Here is a 25,447-nt window from a genome sequence, read left to right as displayed (position 1 = left end):
AGTTCTACTAGAGAAAAAACAATACAATGCAGGGTTTGGCAAATTGCCATTCAGTTTTTGTAGCACTTTGCTGAAACATCAAGTCCAATATTTAATTAAAATCTGAAGTCCAAATAGGTATATATGCTATCACATGTGTTTTTATAGCAAAAAGATTCACAATGAAATTACCTTATTAAAATAGAGTAAAAAACAAGCAAACGAGTAATATATAGTTAACTTGTCTTCTTGTACACTGGCGTTTTCCTAGCTAATTATTTTTTAAAACATGAATATTTTCTTAGATGACATTAATTGGAAAGTTGTTTTGTCAGTAGCTATAAATCACTCAATATTTTGACATTAGATTTTAAAACTAATTATTGCAAGGTAACTTTTTAATTCTGTTAATATTTACTGTAAACATTTCTAAAGATGGGTTTTTTGAATTTTCTAAGGGGTCGTAGTAATTTCTCCAGTAAAACCGTAAACCGCAAGAACTCATAATTACTTAAAAACACAAAATTAACTCTAAAAGGGTATATAAAAGCATTCTAAGAAAACAATGAATCATGACTTTTTAACAAGCTGGGTACTATCCTGGCACTTCTTCTTGGAGAGGGAGTGGGGGGGCTGAACACCTCGCTCTGCTGCTGTTATCTCTAGAAGGTTCGAGCGTATTCTTCAACATCCCGCACATACTCTTGCAGAGGGGAAAAATGGAGAGGAAAAAACCCCACAAAGTTAACTTTAACGACTGCAGTTCTTTCTCTCTTTATAGTCTTTTCTCTCGTTGTTTGCAGACAGAGGGAAGAGGAACAGTTTTACAAAAACAGACGATGTTAAGCGAAGAGCCTCTATGGACCAGGTGGTACCAGTGGCAGCCATTGCAGCTTCTTTATCAATCTTTAATTACAGTAATGAATTTTGAGCTAGATGCCATATAGTGATTTTTTGGCTATTTTGTCTCCCTTTGAAGCTGCCTGAGCTACCATGGCTCTGCCCCACTGTTTCTGTAATTGCTCATATTTTTCCAGCTTGGCCTTGGAGCTTCTTCTGCAGCGGCTCTGCCATGGGGGTGCCTTTGTTCTCTGCTCATGCTCCAACGCTCCCTCATGACCCCATGGGTCAGGTGGAAACCAATCTAAATCTGGCTCCTCTTCAAAGGTAGAGTTAATATCTTGCCCCTGTATGTCCACAGTCAATTTAAAAGCATTGCATATCTCCTTATTTTCTTCTCTCTGACTCTCCCCTCCTCTCTCTAAAGGTGGTGTAGCCAGGAGCGCTCGCTCAGTCCTGGGAGGTAAAGATGGCTGCTGCTGTGAGGCAGGTAGAATTCTGGGGCTCACAGCCTGTGTAGATTGCTTGTTAATGATCTCAATGAAAAAAAACATGGAAAAAGCAGCGAAGGTACCCAATCTCCCACAGCATTCTAGAGAAACTTTTTAAAGGCAGACTCAAGGTCCATATCAAGCAAATTCCACTGCATCCAAATGAGAAAGTCTCTTAACTGTTGCTTAGTTAATGTAGCATAATTACTTCTTATCAAGTTCTTTAATTTATAGTAAACATCCCTCTTTTGCTTTGAAATTTTGTGTCTCATCCTAAGTTCCCCAGTCCTCACCTGACTTCTTGTCAGATGATGAAAATGAACACTCCTTCTGCCCTCATCCAGCAAGAGACTGTATAGGCTTCTTTACAACCTTTCTTTGCTGTGCATTGAGGTCTTCCTTTCAGACTAAAGCTTTGTTCCCAGGATAGCGTCCACTGGGGCATTCTTGACTTCTGATTCCCAGAGATTGACCTCAAGGAGGCACCACATTGTTGAGATGAAAATAATGAGGGATGGGACCAATGTGCTATTTAAGGTGATTTGTTGCTCAAATAAGCCAGATATCAGTCTCAAAGTTGTGAGATTTGGAGAGAAGCAACAAATTAGCCATAGCTCAAGGTAGTCACAGGTTTCTTCCTCACATAGCAATATATAACATTTTGGTCCAATAGACTGCTAATACGAAACTTATTTCTACTTAATAACCTATCACCTTTGCCTAATTTTGTCACACTGTGTCTGTCTTTCAGCCAATAAACTGATAGATCATGTACGCACTCATCTGTAAATCAAACCCTTCAGTGTCAGTTCTGTTTCCCACATCTAACCACCTTCCCCTTCCCCCCACCCTAACCATTAAACAGATAAACATAGAAAACAACAGCTTTTTTGAGGCTGAAGTGTGAGTTACTGCTGAAGAAATTATGATGTTACTCGAGAAAGGTGTGTTTCAGTGATTCCTGTATAATGAGGTAGTTAATTCCCTTTCTGATTGTGCCAGTAGGGAAGCATCAGTTCTGAAGCCTCTGTGGGCACTGCCTCCCCAAAATATATTTGTGAATATGTTGCAGTTTATATTCTTGGGAGTCAGCAGAGGAGGGAGATGCTCCAGCCAGCTGTTTTTGACAGAGGAGATGTTTTCTGTTCCAAAAGCTCTGTGTCACCAGGCTATTTCCCTTCCTAGGAGGATGTTCCTTCAGCTATGTGTACAGATAGTAGTGCTGATTTATTGAAGAAACACAGAACTGTTTGCCTTGGCCAACTCTGTGACCCCGTTTGCTGCATCGACCTTTTTCTTCTTGTCTTTTATAAGTACAAACAAGTTTCTTGTTTCCCTTAGGGTGTAGATGCAGGCAGATGGTCACCAACTTGGGGAAGACAGTAGCTTTGAATATTTACTGAAGCATGTGGTATTGACAGGTTATGACTGTCATGGTAAATTGAGCCTTCATCCCTTGCAGGGTTATAGCTGATTGCATGTACTCTGTTGTAAATCAGAATGGTTTCCTGGGTGCCAGGTTTAGATTTATACCAGCGTAACTGAGGCCGAAATGCAGTTGTTAGTTTCTCACTATTCAAGTCCTGTAGATAGGTATTTGCTAAACAAGACTCAAATAGTTTCTCAAGAGTAGTAGCACTTCTGGAATATATCTGCTCTCCAGCTACCCTGAGTGCTGGTTTCCTAGCTACCTGGAAAAGGCTAACTAAGAGTTGGACAAGTTGCAAAGTTCTGACTCTTTGTACTTCCATTAAGCTTTTGGATGAGGATGCTTCAGATGTGTTGTGAAATTCAGTGAAGGCTGCTCATGCCCCTCAGCACTTCAGCCTCACTACCTGCAAAACTGGCTGAGGAATTATAGCAGTGGTTTCAGGTTGGAAATCTCCAGCTGATGTTTCTTGCTTGGGCAGAGGTGCTGTGTGTGGGCTATTTCTGTCTTGGCTGGGGCAGACTGAACACCTGACTTGAGTAAAGATGTGTGGTGCCAAGCACAGAAGAATGAAGGGTTCCAACCTGGCTGAGGCTTTTTTAGGGACAGGGCAGTTCAACAGGACATGTTGCTGCTGGAGCCAGTCCAGAGGAGGCCACCATGGTGATCAGAGGGATGGAGCAGCTCTGTTGGGAGGAAAGGCTGAGGGAATTTGGTTTGTTCAGCCTGGGGAAGAGAAGGCTTTGGGGGTGACCTCACTGTGACCTTGCAGTGCCTGAAGGGAACCCACAGGAAAGAAGGAGAGAGACTCTTTATAAGGGCATGGAGTGACAGGACAAGGGGGAATGGCTTCACAGTAACACAGAACAGGATTAGATTGGATATCAGGAAGAAATTCCTCCCTGTGAGGGTAGTGAGGCCCTGGCACAGGTTTCCCAGAGAAGCTGTGGCTGCCCTATCCCTGGAAGTGTCCAAGGCCAGGCTGGATGGGGCTGAGAGCAACCTGGGATAGTGGAAGGTGTCCCTGCCCATGGCAGCAGGGTGGAGCTATGTGATCTTTAAAGTCCCTTCCAACCCAAACCATCCTATGATTCTTTTAACCTGGTTACACATCTACAGAAGGGGTAGTTCTTGTGACTGGTTGTAGTCCCTGGAATTTTATCTGTTCAGGCGAGTTTAATGTTTAGAAAATGTCAACACTGCAGCTGAGACTGGGGAGTGGCATGCAGGGTGAAATCCAGTCTGATGGGTTGAGTACAACTAAATTGTATTTTATACAGATGCTGTTAAATATTGATGCTTTGTGGATAAAGTTTTCTTTCCCATAAACTGAATGAAATTATATTCTCTCTCATGTGAGTTCATAAGCTCACAGTATTTAACATTGCCTTAATTTATTCACTGTGCAAGAATAAACACAGCACTATTAATAGAAGTCTGGCCAAACAAGTGCCTCCTGAAGAATGTAGGGCTTTTTAATAGTGTGCTTTGTTTACTTGCCTCAGCTTCAGGAATGTAAATCTTCTTGGTCTCCCAGCCTCCTTCCCTGCCAGGCAGTCAGCTGTTCGGTGAGGGAAACAACAGCTCTGCTTCAAGGCACTCCTCCCATCCCAGTGCCCCCACACTGGGTAGGTCTGCGGTTTTCTTTACCCTCTCTGTCTGCCCCCTTCTCTGGCCAACAGCATCCTTGGAGAGATGGCTTCTGGCTTCTTTCAGCAGGAATTGTAGTGACAGGATGAGGGGAAATGGCTTCACACTGACACAGAGCAGGTTTAGACTGGATATTAAGAAGAAATTCTTTGCTGTGAGGTTGGTGAGGCCCTGGCACAGGTTGCCCAGAGCAGCTGTGGCTGGCCCATCCTTGGAACTGTTCAAGGCCAAGCTGAATGGGAGTCTGAGCAACCTGGGATAGTGGAAAGTGTCCTTGCCCGTGGCAGGGGGGGTTGGAATGAGATGATCTTTAAGATCCATCCCTAATCATTGTATGATTCTATGCAGTGGAATCAGAAAGCCCTGCTGCTCCTTTTTCTTCAAATACTAAAAAATGTTGAATAATTAGTTTTTTAAATTTTTTATCTTGTTTCATGGCTCTGTGTTAGCTGAAAAGTGCTGAACCAGTTCACACTTACCCTAGTGTTGCCAGGGGCTTTCCCCACCCTCCACCTCTAGAACACACACACAGTGTGATTACCTGCCTTGCCTTGGGATCCAGGGGACATTCCAAACTGGGCAGTGCTGGAGGGGGGCAGAAAGCCTTCCTACCATGCCCTGCCATCTGCAGCTGATGTTTAGTTACCAAAAAGGAGCCTTGCTGCATTGTCTGATCCATTTTTTCACTGGTTTAGTCTGTTCAAAAAAGTGCTGCAATTTAACAGGCTCTAAGATGACCAACAGCATGGGTAACATGGATCTGAAGGCATAAATGGGTGATCTGGAAAACTATAGCAACAAGGCAGCCTTGAAAACAAAAATATGTAATGGTTTAAAGCATTGCAATTGATTACTGTGTTCTTATACATTACTTTTATTTCCTAGATTTCACCTCTCATAGAAATGATGTGTGGAGGCCAGAGGTCACTGTATTGTTTCCTTTTTTCTTCTCTTATTAGAAAATTATATCTATAGTATATTAGATGTGAAAATTATTGAAATTCAGCTAATTTCTGCTTTTGCTGAAATTCAGCTCTTACTGCAGTTGATAAGAAACAGTTCCCCCATTATCCCATGGAGTACTTCCATATGTAATAAAGAAATAGCATTCATTCCCAGATCTGAAGACAAGTAGAAATTTTCCACTTTGGACCATATATCATCATGGTTGGGGTCAGAGGCAGGTCTATCAAAGGCCCAGAGGTCCAGCCCTGTCACTGGAAGTGTTCAAGGCCAGGTTAGCTGGGGCTTGGAGCAACCTGGTCTAGTGGAAGGTGTTCCTGCCCATGGCAGGGGATTGGATTAGAGGCTCTTTAATGCCCCTTCCAACCCAAATCATTCTATACAATATAATAATACATTACATGGGTGACAATGAGGCCCACTATATTTAAAATCTCATTTTTCTTCATCAGATTAATCAGCATTCAAGGGAAGTGGTTTATTTCAGTTGTTATTTAGTCTTCTCAAACACACAGCCAGTGTTTGGTGTATTAAACATACTGGGTTTGGATGCATTTAATTTGGAGAGATGGGTTACTAAATCTTTCTCCATTAAATATATTTTCTGAAAAACTATATATTTGGGGCCAGTTATGCCACCAAAATATACCCTTCCTGACTGTTCTGGAGAAACCATATGTGTATCTGCACACCGTAGGGTTTGAATTCAAGGGAATGAGAGGGTGTCTGATTTCTTCTGTTATTTTTTAGGCTCTCTCTCTTTAATGGTAATTGTTAAGCTGTAGACAAATGCAGTTCATACAGCAGCAGAAGGAAATGCCACAGAAATGGGAAGAATGTACAAAATTCCACCTCCAGCTCTGTGTGGTGGGCCTGGGGCAGAAAGAAGGTCAGTAAGTTTTGTGATTGCTGAGGATTGCCAGTGCCAGGACCCTGCCAACGTATTTAAAGAAACAATTAAAATAGGACTTGTACAGAAGGGAAGGGAGAAATTTCATGACCTTCACCTGCATTTCAGATACTGCAATCAGTCCTGCTAATTTTAATCTTGCAGCCACCTTTACCCTAAGCACTGTTTCAGCCTGAGGCTTCACTCTCCAGTCTGTTGGGCTTAAATATTTCTTTGTGTGGAGCAGCTTCCATAAGGAATGTTACAGCAGTGGCTGAGGCTGCCAATATCTAATACTCACCACTGTCCTCAAAACTAAAGAATAAGGACCTCTCTTAATCCAGCCTGACCAGTGAGTTTAAAAGAAAGGAAGGAGTAAAAATAAAAATAAATTGCAGAATGGTTAAATTTGGAATGGGTCATTGAGTCCAATTCCCTGCTTCCAATAGAGTCATCCTAGGTCAGGCTGCTCAGGTCCTTGTCCACTCACATTTTGAATATCTCCAAGGGTGGTGGTTCTATACCCTCTCTTTGACCATACCCTCATGGTGAATTTTTTTTTTTTGTTTGTATCTATTTGGATTTACCCGTATTTCAGCTAGTTGAGCTATGTCATGATAATTGAGATATGTCTGCAAGATGGGAAGATTTCAGCTATAATTTCTTTCATAAAATCACTGGAAAATCTGATGAAATTTGAATGGCAAGAAAACATTTACATAGTTCATTGCTTTTCTACATATATCACTTGGTTTCTAGATAATCAGCTGGAGCTCAGCCTTTAGCTATGCCATTAGTGAGCAAATCCAAGACCAAAGAACTAGAGGAAAAGAAAAATGAGTTAATTTTTTTTTGGTGTGTAATCTCCTTTATTTTTTAAGTCACTTTCCCGTCTAAAATGTTCCTTTTACTTGAATATACAGTCTGAGTTTTGCTGTTTGAGTTGTAGTAACAGGCTGTTACGTTAAGAAACTTCATTAGCTCAGCCCCCAAACGGGATTGTTGCATATACTGGTTTTCTGCTGCACTTGGTACTATCTGGATCAAGGCTTTGATCCAGGAGTTGCGTACTGCTCATCCTCTGAATGGTTCTGAGCTCACTTTTGGTTTTATCAGTTTCATCTCCAAACACTGCTTTAATAGCTTTCTTGGCTGCTTCTGTTGTTGTTGCTTCCACCTCTAGGGCACATTGCAGCTTTCTTGTACTTCTGTGTGTCTTAGAGCAGCACCAACCACCATTTACATAGCTCCTGCTCTCCCCTGTCTAGTCTTTTTTTTCTTTTCCCATCTGATTCAGCATGGTGGGTGCTGTCTGAGCATCAGAATTATCACAGGCTGGAGCTGAATTTCTTACTTTCACCATGTCCAGCTCTCAGCACTGTTTTAAGTTCCCTGAGTCCTTTTTCAGAAAGCTGAAAACCTCTTTGCACATGTTTTTTTTCCCTGAGCCCTTTAGTAAACTTAGAATACATTCCCGATGGACTAGACATTTCTGGTTGGTTTGTTTTCATAAGCAAGAAATTCTGTCTTGGCTCAGACATGTACTAGCGTGAGTTGATCACCTGAACAAAATACCCTTTAGCCAAAATAAAAAGGTATTTTCTACACAGCAGTTTTCCTATACAGGCACCACAGCTGCCATTCAGAGAAGACATCTTGATTTTTTTCTGTGGGGTTTTTTTGCTCTCTCTTTTTCAGCTCCCAGAAGATGAGAAAACAAGGTACTTTTTAATTTAATTTTATTTTTTTTTACACAGCAGCTTGTATGTACTGTCACCTCAGGTATATGTGAAGTTTTTAGAAGTAATGAATTTTAACCGTGAACCACTCTGAAGAATATGCCCCCCCTCTAACCACCGAGTATAACACCTGCGAAGTATACCATGTTTACATTTGCTTACATAAAACCCTGACAAATAAATAGAAGAAAGTTAGTTTTCAGCTCTTTGTTTGCTGGGGTTGTATCAGAAAACTGTTTTTTTCCCTTACCTAAACTCAGTGTAATCCTTTCAGAAAGTTGCATTGGGTACCTCAGACTCATTGAACTGTGACATAATGTGCACAAAAGAGTTTATTTGGGAGCCTCCCCCAGAGAACTTAATTGTATACTAAGTTTTCCTTAGGTTTTGTTTCACATATAGTTAAGTTTCCTTTTAGGTTTCTGCTGTCTGAAAGAAGAGGTCTTCATACCCTCCTCCCATCTCCCTGTGCTGTCCTCCCCTCACACTGGCTGTCACCACATGGATTTAAATCAGGAGAAGAGCAGAACAAATTGCTTTTCTTCCCTGGGCTATTGTTCTCTTATTTATCGCAGCTAAATTACCTGTTGTGCTTTGGACAAGCCAACAGGAGCAACAGGATTGTGTGGCCAGAAGTGGAAAACAAATTTCGTTCCTGGGATTTTAATCAGACTCAATCTTTCCCTCTGACACCTGCTCTGGTTGCTTGTTATCCAAAAGATTGTATGGTTTTCTTCCTATGTACCTCGGTTCCCCTCTGTAGCTGTTTGTATCTTCCTGGGAATCCAGACACCATCCAGTTCTTTTCTGGGAAGCGAAAGGAGGTAGAATGCCTCTATACTTTTGCTGACTGGCTGACTGATGTGTTTCTGTGTGAAACATCCCTTATGTGATACTACATTCTATAATAATCAGTACATTAATGTAGCCATGGATGGGGTGAATGAATGGGTAGAGCTCACTATTAGCTCTTGACTATTATCAACTGCTTGGTGGTGGTAAATAAGAGCTGTGATGTTGTTGAACAACAGTGGTGATGGTGTGTTTGGAACAGTTGTGTTTTCTTTCATCTTCCTGAGACTATAGGAAGTAATTTTGTCCCCTTTGCTCTCTCTGTCCCTTTGCCCCCCACTTCTTATGCAGGGCACCCTGGAAACCTGCCAGCTGCTGAGCACATCTCTGACCTTCTCCCGGTGCCACCATCGAGTGGATCCTGAGCCGTACATCAGCCTCTGTGAGAGGGACATCTGTGCCTGTCCCCAGGGTGTGGACTGTCACTGCCCCGTCTTCCTGGAGTACGCGAGGAACTGCGCTCACGAAGGAGTCATCTTGGAGGGGTGGCCTGAGGAGAGCTCGTGCAGTAAGCTGGCAGATTTATTCCTAGGCTGCTCATCCCCAATAAGATCATGCCTGTCTCGCAGATTTATGTCCTGCAGCTAAAAGCAGCTGGTGGTTTTTTTAGGAGGTTGGCTCATTTATAGGAAGTGCCTTTGCTCACTCTCCCCCTCAGCTCTCCATCACCCACCTTTTTCTAGAAGCTTTTGTCCCCAAGCCAGTATTGTTTGAATCATCTATAAAGAAGATCCTGAGCTGTTACATGTTCCCCTACAGTGTACACAGTTAGTGAAAGCTTATTTGATACACAAAGGTATAGACTACTATAGACTAGGATGTTTAGGTGTTATTTCACATATGGTTCAGATGTATGACATTTTCCAGCCTGTATTTTTAAGTCAGCATCTTAGTGAAATGCTCTCTAACATTTTTGCATAAAGACAATTGTTTCACCCTTTATTTCCTTGAATCAATTGCCTTGAAATTGAGATGTTGCCTTTTCTAAGCCAATTTTTGTCTAGGTTAGAGATCCCGATTGCATTTGAACTGCTGCCTTTATTAGCCCTATTTTGCTGAGTTCAGAGGTCCTGATTGCATCTGTGCTGAGGTTTTGCAACAAGGAAGTGCAATAGGCTAACTGAGGTGGATTATGTTTACAGAGGAAAAGTCATGTTTGCACCTACTGCTGATCCCTCCAGTGGAGAACCATGGTTTAATACAGAGCATTCAAAAATAAATGAAAAAAATCCACTAATATGTTCTTGGTGATTTTTTTTTTATTTTTATTTTTTTTTTTAGTTACTAGAAAGGACAATTTCCTTGGCATGTTTATGTAAATTGATTTAATAGGGTAAAACTGTCTGATTTGTACTGACAACACTTGGTCACTTGGTTATCTGGTAAAGATATTCTGCTACTGGCCACTGAAGAAAACTGCCTTCAAACTGTGGCTAGGTCAACAAGATGCTGCCAGCCACTTGTTCTAGGGATTGTACAGTCTGAGTTCTAGCAGTAATTTATTATCTTTCCATTGGGATATAAAAGGGATCTATTAAAGCTCAGGTCCTTGCTCAGGGTGTGAGCCAGAGGGGCTCTTTGTATGTCTGATTAAAAGCCACAAGTGAAATTAGCCTTTCCGTGATCCTAGGAGCTTTAGAGCTCATTTCTAACCCTTGAATTCATGAGCCACAGTTTGTTTTTTATTCCTGAGTCAGGAAAAAGGGAAATGTCCTGCTGCCACAGCAGGAGCTTAGTTTTCCATCACCCTTTTTCTGTGCTATGGTGCTTTCTCAGGGGATGATGATGATGGAGGAATGGAATGCTCTGCTGTGTGGGAAGGGCTCTAGTGCTGGGCACACTGTGCAAGTGTGAGTTGGTGCCCGAGCCCAGGGCACCCAGGGCAAGATCACTCCTTCGTTACCCTCCCACCTCTTCAGCAGAGGATTTGCTTTGAAAGGGCAGGCTCTAACCTTTTCTTCCCACTCCATGCCCCCACAGTCTTGTAGGACATGGTGTGTATATGCATTGAAGAGAAGGAATGGCTGTAGTAGAGTGTGTTTGCATAATGGCCTGGCCTAGATAATGGCAGCAGTGGAGATACCACAGCATGGGTGTTATCCTGAGCTGGTGGTTCTCTGGAAGAAGGAGGATGGGATTTCAGAGTTTTAACTGTCTCCTGGTTCTCCCTGGAAATATCAAACAGGTTAATTTCACAAATGAGTGGAGTAAGTGCATGGCTTAAAGGTACAAAATCACCATGTCTGTCCAAATTGTTTAGATATTATTGCAAAACTTCTCCCCAGGTTTGATTATTCTTAATGCATTTGGGTTTAGTTATTAAGACTCAATTTATAAGAGAACAAATTGGCTTTAACCTATGAGTATTTACTATGCTACCTGACAGATGATATTGCAGCAAACTGAAAATAAAATATTTCTAAAATGTTCTGCTTCTAAAAAGAAAGAATCATTTAGAAGCTGACATGACATTTTCTGTCTCTGTGGTACAGCCTTTGATAATAAAGGGATTTGTTGGTTTAAGAGTTATTGAGGAATTTGCATTTCTAATTTCTTTTAATTGTTTCAGGGCCAAGATGTCCAGTTGGCATGGAATATAAGGAGTGTGTATCCTTATGTGCCAAAACCTGCCAGAGCCTGAATATCAATGAAGTGTGTCATGGACAATGTGTTGATGGCTGCAGCTGCCCTGGTAATTTATTTACTGGGTTATTTACAGAGAAACGCTTGGCAGTCAGGCTACCTATTTTATTAGAATAAGGAAAGCTGTGTCTTCCCTTAAATTTTCTTGAAATCAGAAACACTTCTTTTTTCTAGGACCATGCCCTAGAGTTTCTGTAGTGCCTGTATGCTCACTTCATGAAAGGGCCATTTTTCAGAGCCAGCTAAAAAAGTAAATGTTTCTGTGAAAATCAGTACCAACTAATATTCCAGGGTTGCCTTTATTTCATGATGAGGGTCTGCTTGCCCTTGATGTACTCCTGAATTACTTGGGTTTGAGGCAAATACAGTTAGGGGAAGAAATAGCAGAGAATACACTGAAGGAACTTCTTGCAGAAAACCAGTACATGTAGAGCTTGCACTGCAGTTTCAAGAGTCTTCTTTATTTAGATGAATAATTTAATTTATTATTGAATCTTCTATACAGGAGGTTTGATTGGATTATAGGGAACAGCCCAGCCATGCCAATCTTCCCTTTCTGTCTGTTGTACTTAAAACAACTGCAGGAGGAGAGCTTGATTCCTGGCTCCAAAGCTTCACATGCTTCCATTTCTAGTTGTTTTTGTTTGTTTGTTTGTTTGATTTTTTTAATTGGATGCTTTGTTTTGAATAGGGTATCTCTGTATTTCATCCTGTCTGGGCTTTGTGAATGCACAGAGGTGTTTAGTGTCCCCTTGTACAAGATGCCAAGTGCAATGGAGGTTTGCAGAGATTTGCTTTCCAAAACAAGGCAATAATGACAATGTCAGCTTCGTTTGAGGAGTCACTGCATTAAGTGGTAGTTTCCCATTCAGCTGCCAGTCTCTTCCTCTTCGGAGGTTCAAAGGTGTGGCAGAACTTGTGAAGGTGCACATGGAGGGTGACAGGTGACGTAACCAGACTCTGGAGATTATCTGGTTGTAAAGGATCCTGCTAGTGTATTCATGCAGTCCTGGAAGTGTTGGAGGGAGCTGAAGGAGATAAATCCTCTGGCTGCACAAGAGCTCTTGCTGTATCTTTCCTTTGGTAGATGCATTGGTCTGTCCAGCACGGGAGAGGCCTAAGGAGAGAGGAGCTGAGGAGCTAAGAAGCAGGAGCTACACAGAAAGGGTAAAGGATTTGAGAATAACAGTCAGCAGTTCAAAACTTTTACTGCTATTTTTTGCACAGCCAGAAGGGAAGGACCTGGATTTGAGTTTGATAGAAAACCAAGAGGCTCTGACAGATGACTAGAGGGATTTTTGATGAGGATTCTACCTTCACTTAGCTTCCCTCCAGTTCCCCAAGAGCAAACAGGATCTGAATGACCGAGGATGTTTGACAGATGTTTTATTTTATTTTAATTTTTTTTCCCCTTCCCCTCCTCCATTAAATGCCTCTCACAATTACATTAATTGTTGTAAATGGAATTACTCTTGCCAGGAAAAAAGGCAGGCATTCTCTTTTCTTTTGCTGTCTGGAGAACCACAGCACTCTTAAATACTCAGATCTTGTTGTGATTCTCTCTCACTGGAAGGATTTTCAAAACAGCTAAGATCTTTCCATGAAGCTCTATGGGAAAAATAGGAGAAAGGAGACTTACCTGGGTCTTGCTGTCAGTGATGACTGCTGCTGCCAGGGAAAAGAGCCAGAATCTCTGCAGGCAAATGGAAGGAGTCCTTCAAAGAGAAGGAAGAGGGGTGTCCAAGAAAACAAATGTTTTGCTACAGAAGCTCTTTTGAAAATGGGAGGAATATCAGCTATATCTCAATATACAGATTGAATAGAAAACACTAAAAACTAGCAATAGAAGCAAGGACAAGTTTCTACCTTAGAAGTCTTGTAACTCTTTTGTGTATCTGTTTATACTTGGAGGATAAAGAACTCTCTCTACAGAACAGTTAAATATTGTCGTGTAAAAGGCTCAGCAGCTGTACCCAAGTTGGGAAGTTGGACCTTTTGTTTTTTGCTTCTGCAGAAGTTCAGAAGTGGCTTCTTTCTCTCAGTCTCTCTCTGCTAGACTTATATGGTGTCCAAATTTGTTTCTTCATTCCCCACTTTGCCTTATCTTTGGTTCTCTTATGACAAATACAAGGCCTGTGTGGACACCCTTTACTGCAGCCAGTGAAGTTCATGGTTTTTCCAACAGTCAGGTCCCAGACCAGCTGTTTGATTGTGCTCCCTGTGTTTGATTGCTCTATGGCCCAACATGTGTTCTGGACCTGAGGATGTGCTAAGCAAAGAGCTTTTCTGGGAGCACCAGGAATGCTTTGTTCAGCACGTCCGAGGGAGAGGCAGCACCAGAAGGAGAGCAGACTCCTGCCCATGTGAGGCTTTTTGGCAAGCCTCATTCCTTTTTATTGCAGTCTGTGACTAAGTATGGATAATAATGCATATGAAGACTTGGCAAAGCATATGAAGAGCAAGAAAATTTAATTGTATTTATGTTTCTGTCCCTGTGTGTGTGACATGGATGTCTGATGCTACCTGACCTATCCAGAGGGGCTGCTCCTTGATGGTGAACACTGCATTGAAAGCTCTGACTGCTCCTGCATCTACTCTGGAAAACATTATCCTTCTGGCTTCACCATCTCCCAGGACTGCAACTCATGGTAAACCCTGTACTGCTCTGGTGTTGTTGCTGTAGATAAGTACTGCACACTAGTCTGTGACTATTTTGCAATATCTTTCTAGAAATCTCTCTGCCTTTAAAAAATTTCCTTTCACTGGCAAAGGATTTGCTCTCTTATTGGAATTTCCAGCCCCTTCCAAGAAGTGAGCTGTTCACAAAGGCAAAATCAGCTCTGTTTTTAAAGGGATATTTGATCTGATAGAACAACATGAAGGTCACACTCCTTCAAAGAGCAGAGAACTACCTGTTTCCTGTGGATAAGACAGACCAGCAGGTTCCTATGTCTGGCTAGTGTCAGCGGTGGTGTCTTTGTTTTGATTTCCTACATGTATTTAACCTCTAAACCCCATTTCTTTCCAGAAGGAGTTAGCCTAAGGCACGTCCTTGGAACTTGTCACAGGGCTAATGAGTCTTCCTAGCATGGCTCATGATTTTTCTTTGAAATGCTGCTTCTGAGTACCAGACTGGAGGGGAAAACCAGCGCTTCAAAGAAAGGAAGAGGGATTAGTCACGTATTCCTGATATGGTTTTATGTTCAGTGTGGACATATTTGTGCAAAGAGTTTGGACAGCTCTTTACTCAGAGGCTTCCAATTAAAGCACAGAAAGAGAACTCAGTGAAGACCATGATATGCAGAAGAGAGGTGGTCTGTGCATCATCCCTGTTAATCAGAAGCTTTTCATTACCTGCACCACATGTCCCAGACTGCAAATCATAACCATGACCATTAGCATTTTGTCTCTTTTCCTGGAGTCCTCTGCATCTTTGAGCTTGTCCACATTGTTCTACTTTGGTGCTCTTGGGAGATGAGTGTAGCCTGACAGGCTGGGTTTTCTATTGCTTGTGTTTTGTTATTGCTTCCTGTTATTCAAACTTGATGCTGCTGTGGAGAACGTCATTCCAGTGACTCTGCATTTAATATCCTCAATAATCTTCCTCCCCACAAATGGTTTTCAAGGGCTGAGATAATTAAAGGAATGAGAAGAATATAGTAGCTCTTGAAACAAGGAGTGCAGAGAGGCTTGTGGAGGACACTGGAGGAGATCACAGCAGAGGAGTTTGACATAAGAAGCAAAGGGAAATAGATTTGTTTAAGGGCTAATGAGGGAACTTTCTCTGCCTAAAGTTGGTGCCAAACTCTTCCCAGAGGCAAACAGCAAAATGTTATGAAGCAATGGACATAAGCTGCAAAGGAAATTCTGTTTTGACACAAAGGAAAATTCTTCTCCCTTCCCCAGTGCTGTACTGGAACAGCTGCTCAGAGAGGCTGTGGGACCTTATCTTGGATATTTCTAAACTCAAATGGGCAAGGTCCTTGCCCACTTGATCCAGCTTTATCATTACTTTCTCTGATTTGGGATTGTAGTAAATGATTTTTCTAGAAGTCCCTTCAAACATTTTTTACCCTTTGATTCTGTTGTATTGATAGATATACCTTGAGAATTGCATTGAACTCATTCCTCATCAGTGGAATTTATCTGAAAACTCTGTTAAACACAGATCTTTGGCAGGGAAAGACAGAAGTCTTTGAGTTCTGCAACCATACCCATTCATATTACCAGCAGTTACTGTCAAATGATGGGAAGAAGGGATGAATACATTAAGAAATGAGGTTATAGGAGATGGAAGGGATGTTGGGGACTGATCTAACTTGGGATGTTTTCAGTTTTTAGGAAAAAATGCACAACAGAAGATTTATATTCATGTGCTCTTGCCTGACTTGCTACTATCTCTTTCCTAGCATTTGTCGACGTGGCACATGGATCTGCAGCAATACGGAATGCCCAGGTACGTTGACTTTACTCTTTTCAGGTAGTTTGACAGTTATAAGGGTCTGTATGTTCTGAGAATTGGCTTTCAGAGGAAGTAGAGATAGAGGAACACTCCTGGCTTTCTTTGACCATGTACAATTCCTCATTGTACCTTATTGACCATGACAATTCCCTCATGGTCATATTGTGGGTGGAAGAGCTACAGCCCCAGGGAGAAAGTGGCTTCCTTGCCTTCCATGGGTACTGGCAGATTGGAGAGGCAGCTCTGCAGATGCAGACTGGGGTTATGGCTGGACAGGAAAAGATCAGATCTGGGGGCTTTGGTGTTTTTTTAAGATGAGACCCTCATGTTGAGATGCACATGTTAAGATGTGCAACCCTCATAAATTAAGGGAATTGCAACAGTCTTAAAAAAGTCTGTCTTTTTCTAGTAACATGAAACTTGCCTGACCCATCAGTGCTCCGTTTCCTCCTGCTTTAGACCAAAAGAACGCTTCCGCCAAAGTATCAATACTTAAAGAAGAGGATGGGGGGTGGTGGATGTAAATATTCAAAATGGAGATGGCATTTTTAGTGAGCCGTCCTCTGTGCTTGTTCATTAGAGATCTCTCCAAGTGCAGAGAATCTCACTGGCTAAAACACAGCCTCAAGGACACATCCCAGGCTGATTCATTACATCTTTAAGCTAATGGGCAGCAGCATGATTACAAACAAGAAATAGGTGCCTTTCTAACTTCATTTTTCCCTTAGGTTATAGCTTTTAATTGCCTTACTGTCCAGGCTGTGATGAATACTCCCTGGGCCATGTTTTTATCCTTAACTCTAGCCACATTTTCTTCATAGTGATTATAAAAGTGAAGATAAAAGTGGTATTGAGGCTTGCAAACAGATGTTGATATCCATCTCTCTGCAAGAGGCAATATAGCATTGCAGCCTTTTTCTGAATTGTGAAGCTGTCCCAAATGAGCAGAAGTGGAAAAGAAAGGCAGCTTAGTTTTGTACCTTCTGCAAATATATCTAAATCAGTTTTCTGCTAGGCTTGTTCAAGACTGAATATTGTATACCTACAGCTGTTGTACATGTGCCTGCTAAAAACTCTATAAACCATACTGAGACAGTATGGGAGGGCAGCAAAATCTCCCAGAGTAGCCAAATTTATATAGTTACCTGTGCTGTTTGTCTCTGCTTGAAGTAATACTGCAGCATATTTTCATTGTTGGTTAGTTACCCGAAATATTTCTAAAATCATGTGTCCAGAAAATTTATGTAGTTACTCATATAAACTCTAGGTAGTTGTGTTTTCCTTTTGACCAACTTTTTTTGCCATGAAAGATTGCTTTCATATTGTGGGAATTAATTGCCCAGCTGTAAATTTGGTGATAAGGTGAATCCACAGCTGGAGCTGGCTGGCACTACCAAGAGGTTTTCAAGCTGATATCATAATGCAATTAATTATGAAGGCAGAAGGTTTCAGGAAATTTCATGGGATGCATTACATCAAATGGAATAGACAGAGGGACCCATAGGAAAAGACTTGACCGCAGAAAAGAAATCCCTTCCCTTTCAGAAGCAATGCCAAAGGCTGGGACTTGTCTTGGATAGCAGTCCTCAGTTCTCTGCTACAAATCTGTCATCTTGTTTCCTTGTTGCAGAGAATGCCCTGGAAATCAAACTCCAAGGGATGACAAACATGGAGGGGGTGCTGGACTTCTCTTAGGGGTGAATCAGAGCTATGCAAGGCTGAGAATCCTCAGGATCTGTGCTTTAGCACCAGCTGGTTTAAGATAGTAAACACTAAATAATAGGCTGGAGAGGGAAATTTCCACATGATGTGCATTAGATAGATCTTCTGTGGGACTCAAAGGCAGTGAAGACAGAATAACTCATGGAGATCACCTTCCAGTTGTAACATTTAACCTTTCTCCAACCTTTGGCTGGTGATGGCCAGTGTAGGCCCAACACCTGAATTTTGTTCTAGATGAGGAAGTGGCTGCCCACCTTGTTTGCCATGGGATCATCTCTAAGTGTGATGGTCTCATATGGAAGATTTTCTCTGCAAGCTCTGTGGAGTTGGAGCCTCCCGTGTGTTTGCATGATGGGGTACTAAATCCCAGCTGTGGTATCTGGATACCGCCTTTTTGGAAATGAAAGGCCACAGCTTAACAAAACACCTTCAAATGCTGATACGTTCAAACAGGTCCTTTTTCCTAATAGAAAGGTGGTCAAGCCAGGCTTTCACATTATCCTGTGAGGACTTTAGATGTAGCTATTGTTACTATAGAATTGTTTTTAACTTTCTGTTAGTTGAGATGATGTTCAGGGTAAAGACCAACATAAATTCTACGCCTGGAAGGGTTCCCACAGAAATGATCTTCCAGCTCTTCATTTTCATAAGCTATTTTATGTTAAAACTACTTACTGATATTCAAGGCATCCCAACAAAAGAATACAGACTTTTCCATACACACAAATTTCAGCTCTTGACTGCAATTTATTCTGTGTTCCCCAGCTATTGTTGGTTCCTCTGTTACTACTGGCAGTGCCTTACAGAAATAAAGAGTGAGATAAGGATCTTGCTGGTGCTTTCTGGTCTGTGGGGAGCTTGGGCCTTGTACAACCTGTTCCACCAGGGCTGCTCTTCCCCTTCAGAGGCTTGTGGGGGCTGAGCAGGATTTTGCTCACAACTGGCACTGGGATGATTAATGGCTTTTTGCTTTTTCTAGGGGAATGCTCTGTCACTGGCCAGTCCCATTTCAAAAGCTTTGACAACAAGTATTTCACCTTCAGTGGGATTTGCCAGTACTTATTTGCCAAGGATTGTGTGGAAAATTCCTTTTCTGTGATCATCGAGACAGTGCAGGTAACAGCAGCCTTGGCTGGTGGCTCTGTGCACACTCATGAGAGGGAGGGCAGGGCTGTGGGACTGTGACATGAATTGCAGATGCACAGGCCAGCAGAAGTAATTTCCCTAGAGATAATTAGTTTAAATAACAGATGCAGTCTTCCTCCTTAGTTAATAAATATTTTACTTCTCCTTACCACCATTCCCAGGAGCCTGTCTGGGGATGGATACTTGTGATGAGATTTGGAGAACGGGCTCTCACCAACTCTTTGCCAGCTGAGCAAACAAACAGAGGCGAGGATGCACCCCTTATGAAGCACTCTGGCTGCTGGTGCCTCCCTAGTGCCTGTGGGGAAAGGACATTTCCTTGGACACCAAGGAGAGCACACTGGCAGAGCAGTGTCTTGAGTCACTTCTCATTTAGTCAGACTGGCTAGTAATTTTTTGTACTCAGACAGCAGCTCCTGACTTTCTTTACTGCCTCCCCTGATGGATGTGTGAGAGGCAGCTGCAGAGAGGCAGGAAAGTGAGCCAGGCTGGTGAAGGGAGGGCTGGAAACTCTGAAAGGGGTTGTCACAGGGAGGTTAACATAGTCATGAAATGAATTGACCAGTTGTGCTTGGGAAAAGGTGACCAAATCTGGAGACTGAAAAGGACCCTGAAGGAGGCAGAGGGGAAGAAAGGGATGGGGACAGAGGAACTGAAGGGCAGGGAGAGGTGCAATGGAGACAGGAGACTGACAGGAGGGAAGGGGAGTATCCTGCAGCACCAGGGAAGTTGCAAGCTTTGGATAAATGGGCTGTGGCAGTTCTCAGCACCATCTGCATCTGTCTCCTGCATTAGAGAGCTCTGATAGTGCAGCTCTGAGGTCATTGGTGCTTGGGAACCTGTAGGACAAGTTTCCACTGAAACTTCCCTTTCGAAACCAGGGAGGTGACGTGGGGCCCCCACAATTCCTGTTCCTCATCTGGATATCCCACAGGCAGGAAAATAAACACCTCAGGAGTCTCGGGTAGTGTGAGCTGCGTTGCTGTTTCCCAGGCTGTGTGGGTCAGGTAGTCTTCCTGCCCCTGCCACAGCTGTGGGCCTGGTCACTACCGTGGGTCACCCCCAGGGGTTTGGTTGAACACCCACAGATCCCTTTCCAAGTTCTGAGACAGGGAACTCAGCCCTGATGTATGATTAGTGGGATAATGGAGGGAAGGCTGCCAGCCTGCTGTTGTGGGATGCAGAAACCAGATCTATAAAACCAGTGTGACACTCAGCACCTCCCAAATTAGATGCCAAAATGCCTTCTGGGACTAAGTCTCCAAGAAAGTGAAAACTTGATGTTTGAGGCAGATTTTCCCTTCTCTGCAGTGTGCAGATGATCCTGATGCCGTGTGCACTCGCTCAGCTTCTGTCCGGATCCGGAATATGGACAACAGCATAATTAAAATGAAACACGGAGGAGGAGTTTCGCTGAATGGACAGGACATACATATCCCTTTGCTGCAAGGTGTGTTCACACAGGCTGACTCTGGCCAGACCCTCAAAGGCTCCTATTTAGTAGTGGTTTCAGACATGCCTTAGGCCAGCTCAGTCAAAGAATGTTTTCAATGCCAAACTCTCACTTGCAGTTTCTTCTAGAAGTTCTGTCATTTCAGCTTCTCTCCGTGAAACTGACATCTTGACTTGGCTTCTCTAAAATCAGGAGAATTAAGCTGGTCTGCACTTGTGATATTTGTGAAAAACACTGTTAGTCTATTCTTTTTGAAGTTACTATTTTTCAAGCAGAAGCTTGAAATCATGGAATCAACAGAATGATTTGCTTTGGACCTTAAATATCATCTTGTTCCAACCACCCCTGCCATGGGCAGGGACACCTTCCACTATCCCAGGCTGCTCAGAGCCTCATCCATCCTGGCCTAGAGCCACTTCCAGGGATGAGACAGCTACAACTTCTCTGGGTAACCTGTGTCAGGGCCTCCCCACCCTCACAGGAAAGAATTTATTCCCAATATCCAATATAAACCTACTCTGTGTCAGTGTGAAGCCATTCCCTCTTGTAGTGTCACTACATCTTGTAAAAGCTCACTAGCACCCTGTGGTTGCCTTCAGGTGCCCTCCGTGTCCAGCACATGGTGAGGAGTTCAGTTCGCCTCACCTATGGGGAAGACCTGCAGATTGACTGGGATGGTCATGGAGAACTCCTAGTGAAGGTACTTTTTCTGTCTGTTTTATTTCTGCATGTTTGCCCCCTCACTCATTCCACCCAAATATGTACAAAGATTTTCTTGTCTAAAGTCAGAAATTGCTTTGTGTTGCATGTTAGAAATTCCTTTCTCTTTTGCTACCCCCAGAGTGATATACAGGTCCTTTTGTATTCCAGAAACAAACACTTCATCTTACAGCAGCTTGGTAGAATTTTTTTGTGTGTGTGTGTGCGTGCGTGCAATGACAGCTGTTATAAGCCATGAACAGTTTTGTGTCTCGTTCAGCAGATACCCTCCAAACTGGAGTTTAGTTTTTATTTGCTTTGACTGCCCTGTCTAAAACAACGGATGTGAACAACTTAAAATAAGGGAAGAAAAGGCCTCCAGGGACACAGTTACTCATAATTTCCAGGAAATAGAAATCAGCTCATAGAAGATGTGTTGTGTGCTCCTTCTACTGTGAGGAATGTTTGAAGTCAGCCTTGATTAACAATTAGGTTTTGTCAGTGCTATAGACACAGCAGAGTGTAGAAAGACCCAAGCCAGGTTTAACAGAAATGATCTGTAAAGAAGCTGCAACCACAGCCCTGCTGCCTTTGAACTCCCCTTGTAGTAGGGGTCTGCTCACAGAGAGGAATTTTGCCAAGAACACCAGTTTTTCTGGGATTTTCTGCCAAGTGTTAAACATTGCCCTCCTTCAACTATGGCATTGCTTTTGCATTTTCCTTGCCTGCCCCAAAATCTGGCTTAAATGTCATGTCTGGCACAGCACAAAGGGTTATGAAAGCCAGTTCAGAACTGAGTTCAAGAGTTGAGAAGAAAACAGATAAGAAAGGTCTGGAATAATTTTAGAAAGCATCTGGGTTTGTGGTTGTTGTTTTAATTTAACTTGTATCTCTGTGCTCTGAGGGCCCTAAAAGTTCTTTTAGGACTTAGAATAATTCACTTCTGTCCCTTGGCACATCTCAGGAGTTTTGTCTTTCTTCAGTATTTAAAGTATTTTTCTCCCTGATCATAGATCCATATAACCTGGCAAAGCTTTAGTTTGTTTTTCAAAACAAAGCTTTTGTTTTATTTTGAAAACAAACCTAATTTTCTGCTCCAGATAGTTGTAAGAGCAGTGGAAATTTCTTCAGTTGTCTGCTCCTTCCCTTGCTGGGCATCTAAAGCATCTCTTTAATTGCTTTTGGAGTTATTTTATGCTGGATTTGTAGACTGACCTGTTGCCAAGTATTGCTGACAATTGGAGGAAGTGATACACTTCCATTACCTTGTTCTGGCAAAAATTCTTCCTGTGTTCCTCAAGAAGGGTCCCCTTTCTGTGACTGCCTGATATTTGTGATTTGAGCTTCCACTCCAAAATACACCACAATTTGGACTTGTGTGAGTCATTGCTCCATCTGCAGAGTACATGAAAGAGTAGAAATACTCCTAATAGTAAGAATATTTATCCTCTAATTGTTCTTTTTGATGCTCCATGTTTATTCTGTTGACCCCTGCGTTTGATTGCTGGGTAGTACTAGGTTATATTTGGGAGGATGTTTTTTATTTGTATTTATACAGAAAACCAGCTTTCTTTAAAAATGTGGTTTTTTCTAACATTTTTTTGTTTGTTTCACTGGTTACTCCTGCAAGCCTGCCTAAACTAGCATGTCTACTACATGGAAACAGAGGGCTAATGTAGCATCAAAGCTCCTGAGTAGTTGATAGTGTTTGTAATGTACCAGAGCTTTACTCCTAACAGAAACTGACAGTTCCTACTAAAATAAAAGGTACTGGTGCCTTTGTGATGCAGATGTTGCTTAGGAGATTTCTCCCTGTTTACCTCTAGGTTTAGGGTCACCTTTCAGCTGCCCCTTGATTTGCAGCAGGAATAAAACAGGGTGAAAAGTGCATCTGCTCTGTGGGTTGTTGGAAATTCTGCTTTTAGTGTGCCTGGAATTCCTCTGAGCAGGAGGGCATCTCTAATGTGGGGTAGCTTTAAGGGTATTAGTTTATATCCTTTTATCCAGAGTCCTCAGTGTTTAGGGACACATCTCTGATATTGCCTCAATTTTGTGATAAAACAGCCAGTTTAAATTTCCTTCTAATTTTCCTTTAAAATGTGAAATGCTCTCAGATGCAGTCTCTTTCTCCAAATTCCCATTGGAATTACATTAAAAAAATGCAACCCCCACTGTTGCCCTGCTTATTTATATGAAGGAAGGGGGAGAATAGGGAAAGACTAAACTGGACTGCTGATCAAGGCAAAGAAATAAGCTATTTTTCTCTTACCCTCTGAAATTCACTGTACTGTGCAAAAGTTGTCCTGCTGCTACTAATAGTAGCATTTTTGTTAGAAGTTTGAAAATACAGTACAATGGCATTGTGTCTGTAGTATTTTGATGTATGTTTGAGAATTTTCTTGAATATTAAATTGTCCATGGTTCATTCCTTAAAAAAAAATCTTGCTCTACGGTGGTAACCTGTCCTGGAAGATGACCAGGCTAATGTTGTGTTCCTTAGGTATCTCCAGTCTACTCCGAAAGAATGTGTGGGCTGTGTGGAAATTACAATGGAAACCAAGGGGATGATTTTCTTACACCTTCTGGCATGGTGGAATCCCTTCTGGAAGACTTTGGAAACTCCTGGAAGCTCAATGCAGACTGCCAGGACTTGTTAAAACAAGACAGTGACCCCTGTAATCTCAATCCTCGTTTAGGTACTGAAGTCTATCCAAAATTAATGGGTGCAGCAAATGGTGATCTTGCATTTACATAAAAAAAAAAAAGGAAAAGAAAGAAAAAGAGAAGCTAATTTTGCTTACATTACCACCAGGGTGGCTGTAATATATGTTTTAAAAACCCAATAAACAACAGAAACAAAAAAACCCAACACACAGAGACTTGTGTTGATGCAGGCTTCCTAAGGAAAATAATATTTTGTGAAAATCAAAAACAAAAATTAGCTTAATTTTGCAAATGTAAAAAGGCAGAAGAAAGCAAAGGCCCTGTAAAAGGAATTACAGCACCAGAAATAGTGCTAACAGAATATAAAAGCATTGCTTTTCCTTGATTTGCTTTACTAGTGAAACATTATTCTTTCAGTAGAGCTCATGATATGTGAGCTATGGTGCTATCTGTGCCTGCATGATCCTGTTTTATTCTTGTGTGTTTTTTTTCTTTTTTTCTTTCTTTCTTTTTTTTTTTTCTTTTTTAAAAGGAAGAGAAAATGCTTAGTGTGTCTCTTCTAGTTTTCCATGAAAGCCACTTGGATTTGATGGATTCAGTGTGAGCATGTCCTTTTTCTCGTTTTAGCCAAATATGCTGAGGATACCTGCTCAGTTCTTATGTCTCCTGCCTTTGAACCTTGTCACCATGAAGTCAGTCCCACTCCCTATGTGAAGAACTGCCGCTTCGATGTTTGCTCCTGCTCCAGTGGCAAGGATTGCCTGTGCTCTGCCATTGCTAATTATGCAGCAGCCTGTGCCAGGAAGAACATCCTGGTCCAGTGGAGACAACCTGACTTCTGCCGTAAGTGCAGTGCTGCTCAAACCCACTTATTTTCCTCATCCTGAAGGAATTTTTCTAGCAATGTTGGATGAAAGATCTAGAATGAGAGGCCAGATTTTGCTTATGGCAAATGATGAGAGTAAATCTTTCCTTCACACTGGTAAGGATGCAAAAGGTGATCCCAGGGACTGCACAGCATTGGGGGAGAGAAGCAGTGATCTGACACAGCTCCACAGAACTTTTGCCTGGATTTCCACTTTCAGTTACTCTCCTGGAAGCTCTCTGAATGTCCCAGGGTAGGAATCTCCCAAGTGATTTGTAGTAATCCTTGGACTGCCTTTTTTTGAGGCCCAAGCTTCCCAGGTCCTGACTTCATCAGTGACTCCTGACTTTAGCTGAATGTGGGGTTATGGAGGAAGCACAAAAAGGCAAGACAAACTTGTATCAGAAGAGAATTTTGGCAGCCTTGTGGCACTACTCCTGCTCACAGCAGGGCTAAATTACTGTAGACTGCCTGAGGTTTTGTCCAGACAAATTCTGAAAATCTCCAAAAACAGAGGTACCACAGCCTTTCCAATATCTCTCTCCTATCCAGGGCAAGATTAGTAGCCAAACTGCCATGAGGCCGGAGCAGAAGAATCCAACACCTTGAATTTTTTTTATTTCTCTGTTAGGTCAATGTAGTAGGAAAAAATCCATTGCCATGTAATTTTGATTTAACACAGATATACTTTTATCATAAATATTTGTGAAGTGAATGTTTTTCCATTTTCCTGAGCAACTTTGTTATTAAGGAAAGAAGACAATTGAAAAATTTGGGGGAAAGCATGGGAGCTTGGCATCTCTCCAGATTTGTTCTGCTAATTCTTCCCAAGCAAAGGGAAGTTTATAAACTGAGTCTGTAGAAAGTGGAAAAGAGAGAAGTCTCTGGCCTTTGACCTGGTAGGGTCTTGCAAGGTCAATAACCGCAACTTCTGCAGGCTGCAGAGTGTTTGCTGTGAATG

General features: G+C 42.1%; 1 protein-coding gene across 1 annotated transcript in view; it reads left to right on the top strand.

The window, feature by feature from the left end:
* The window catches only part of LOC131591380 (von Willebrand factor-like), a 126,631-nt gene that overhangs the window by 16,771 nt on the left and 84,413 nt on the right, over positions 1 to 25,447 (top strand). The window contains exons 7-15 of the mRNA XM_058861995.1: positions 9,124 to 9,340; positions 11,402 to 11,524; positions 14,012 to 14,123; positions 15,885 to 15,931; positions 18,639 to 18,775; positions 20,117 to 20,255; positions 20,858 to 20,958; positions 23,458 to 23,653; positions 24,249 to 24,464. Of these exons, the coding sequence (XP_058717978.1) occupies positions 9,124 to 9,340; positions 11,402 to 11,524; positions 14,012 to 14,123; positions 15,885 to 15,931; positions 18,639 to 18,775; positions 20,117 to 20,255; positions 20,858 to 20,958; positions 23,458 to 23,653; positions 24,249 to 24,464 (1,288 nt within the window). The remainder of the gene's footprint in view (positions 1 to 9,123; positions 9,341 to 11,401; positions 11,525 to 14,011; positions 14,124 to 15,884; positions 15,932 to 18,638; positions 18,776 to 20,116; positions 20,256 to 20,857; positions 20,959 to 23,457; positions 23,654 to 24,248; positions 24,465 to 25,447) is intronic.

This window comes from Poecile atricapillus, chromosome W (assembly GCF_030490865.1).
Source record: "Poecile atricapillus isolate bPoeAtr1 chromosome W, bPoeAtr1.hap1, whole genome shotgun sequence".
In the NCBI taxonomy this organism is placed as follows: Eukaryota; Metazoa; Chordata; class Aves; order Passeriformes; family Paridae; genus Poecile; species Poecile atricapillus.
Note: the sequence above shows the minus strand (reverse complement) of the source record. Positions and strands in the feature narration are given on the sequence as shown.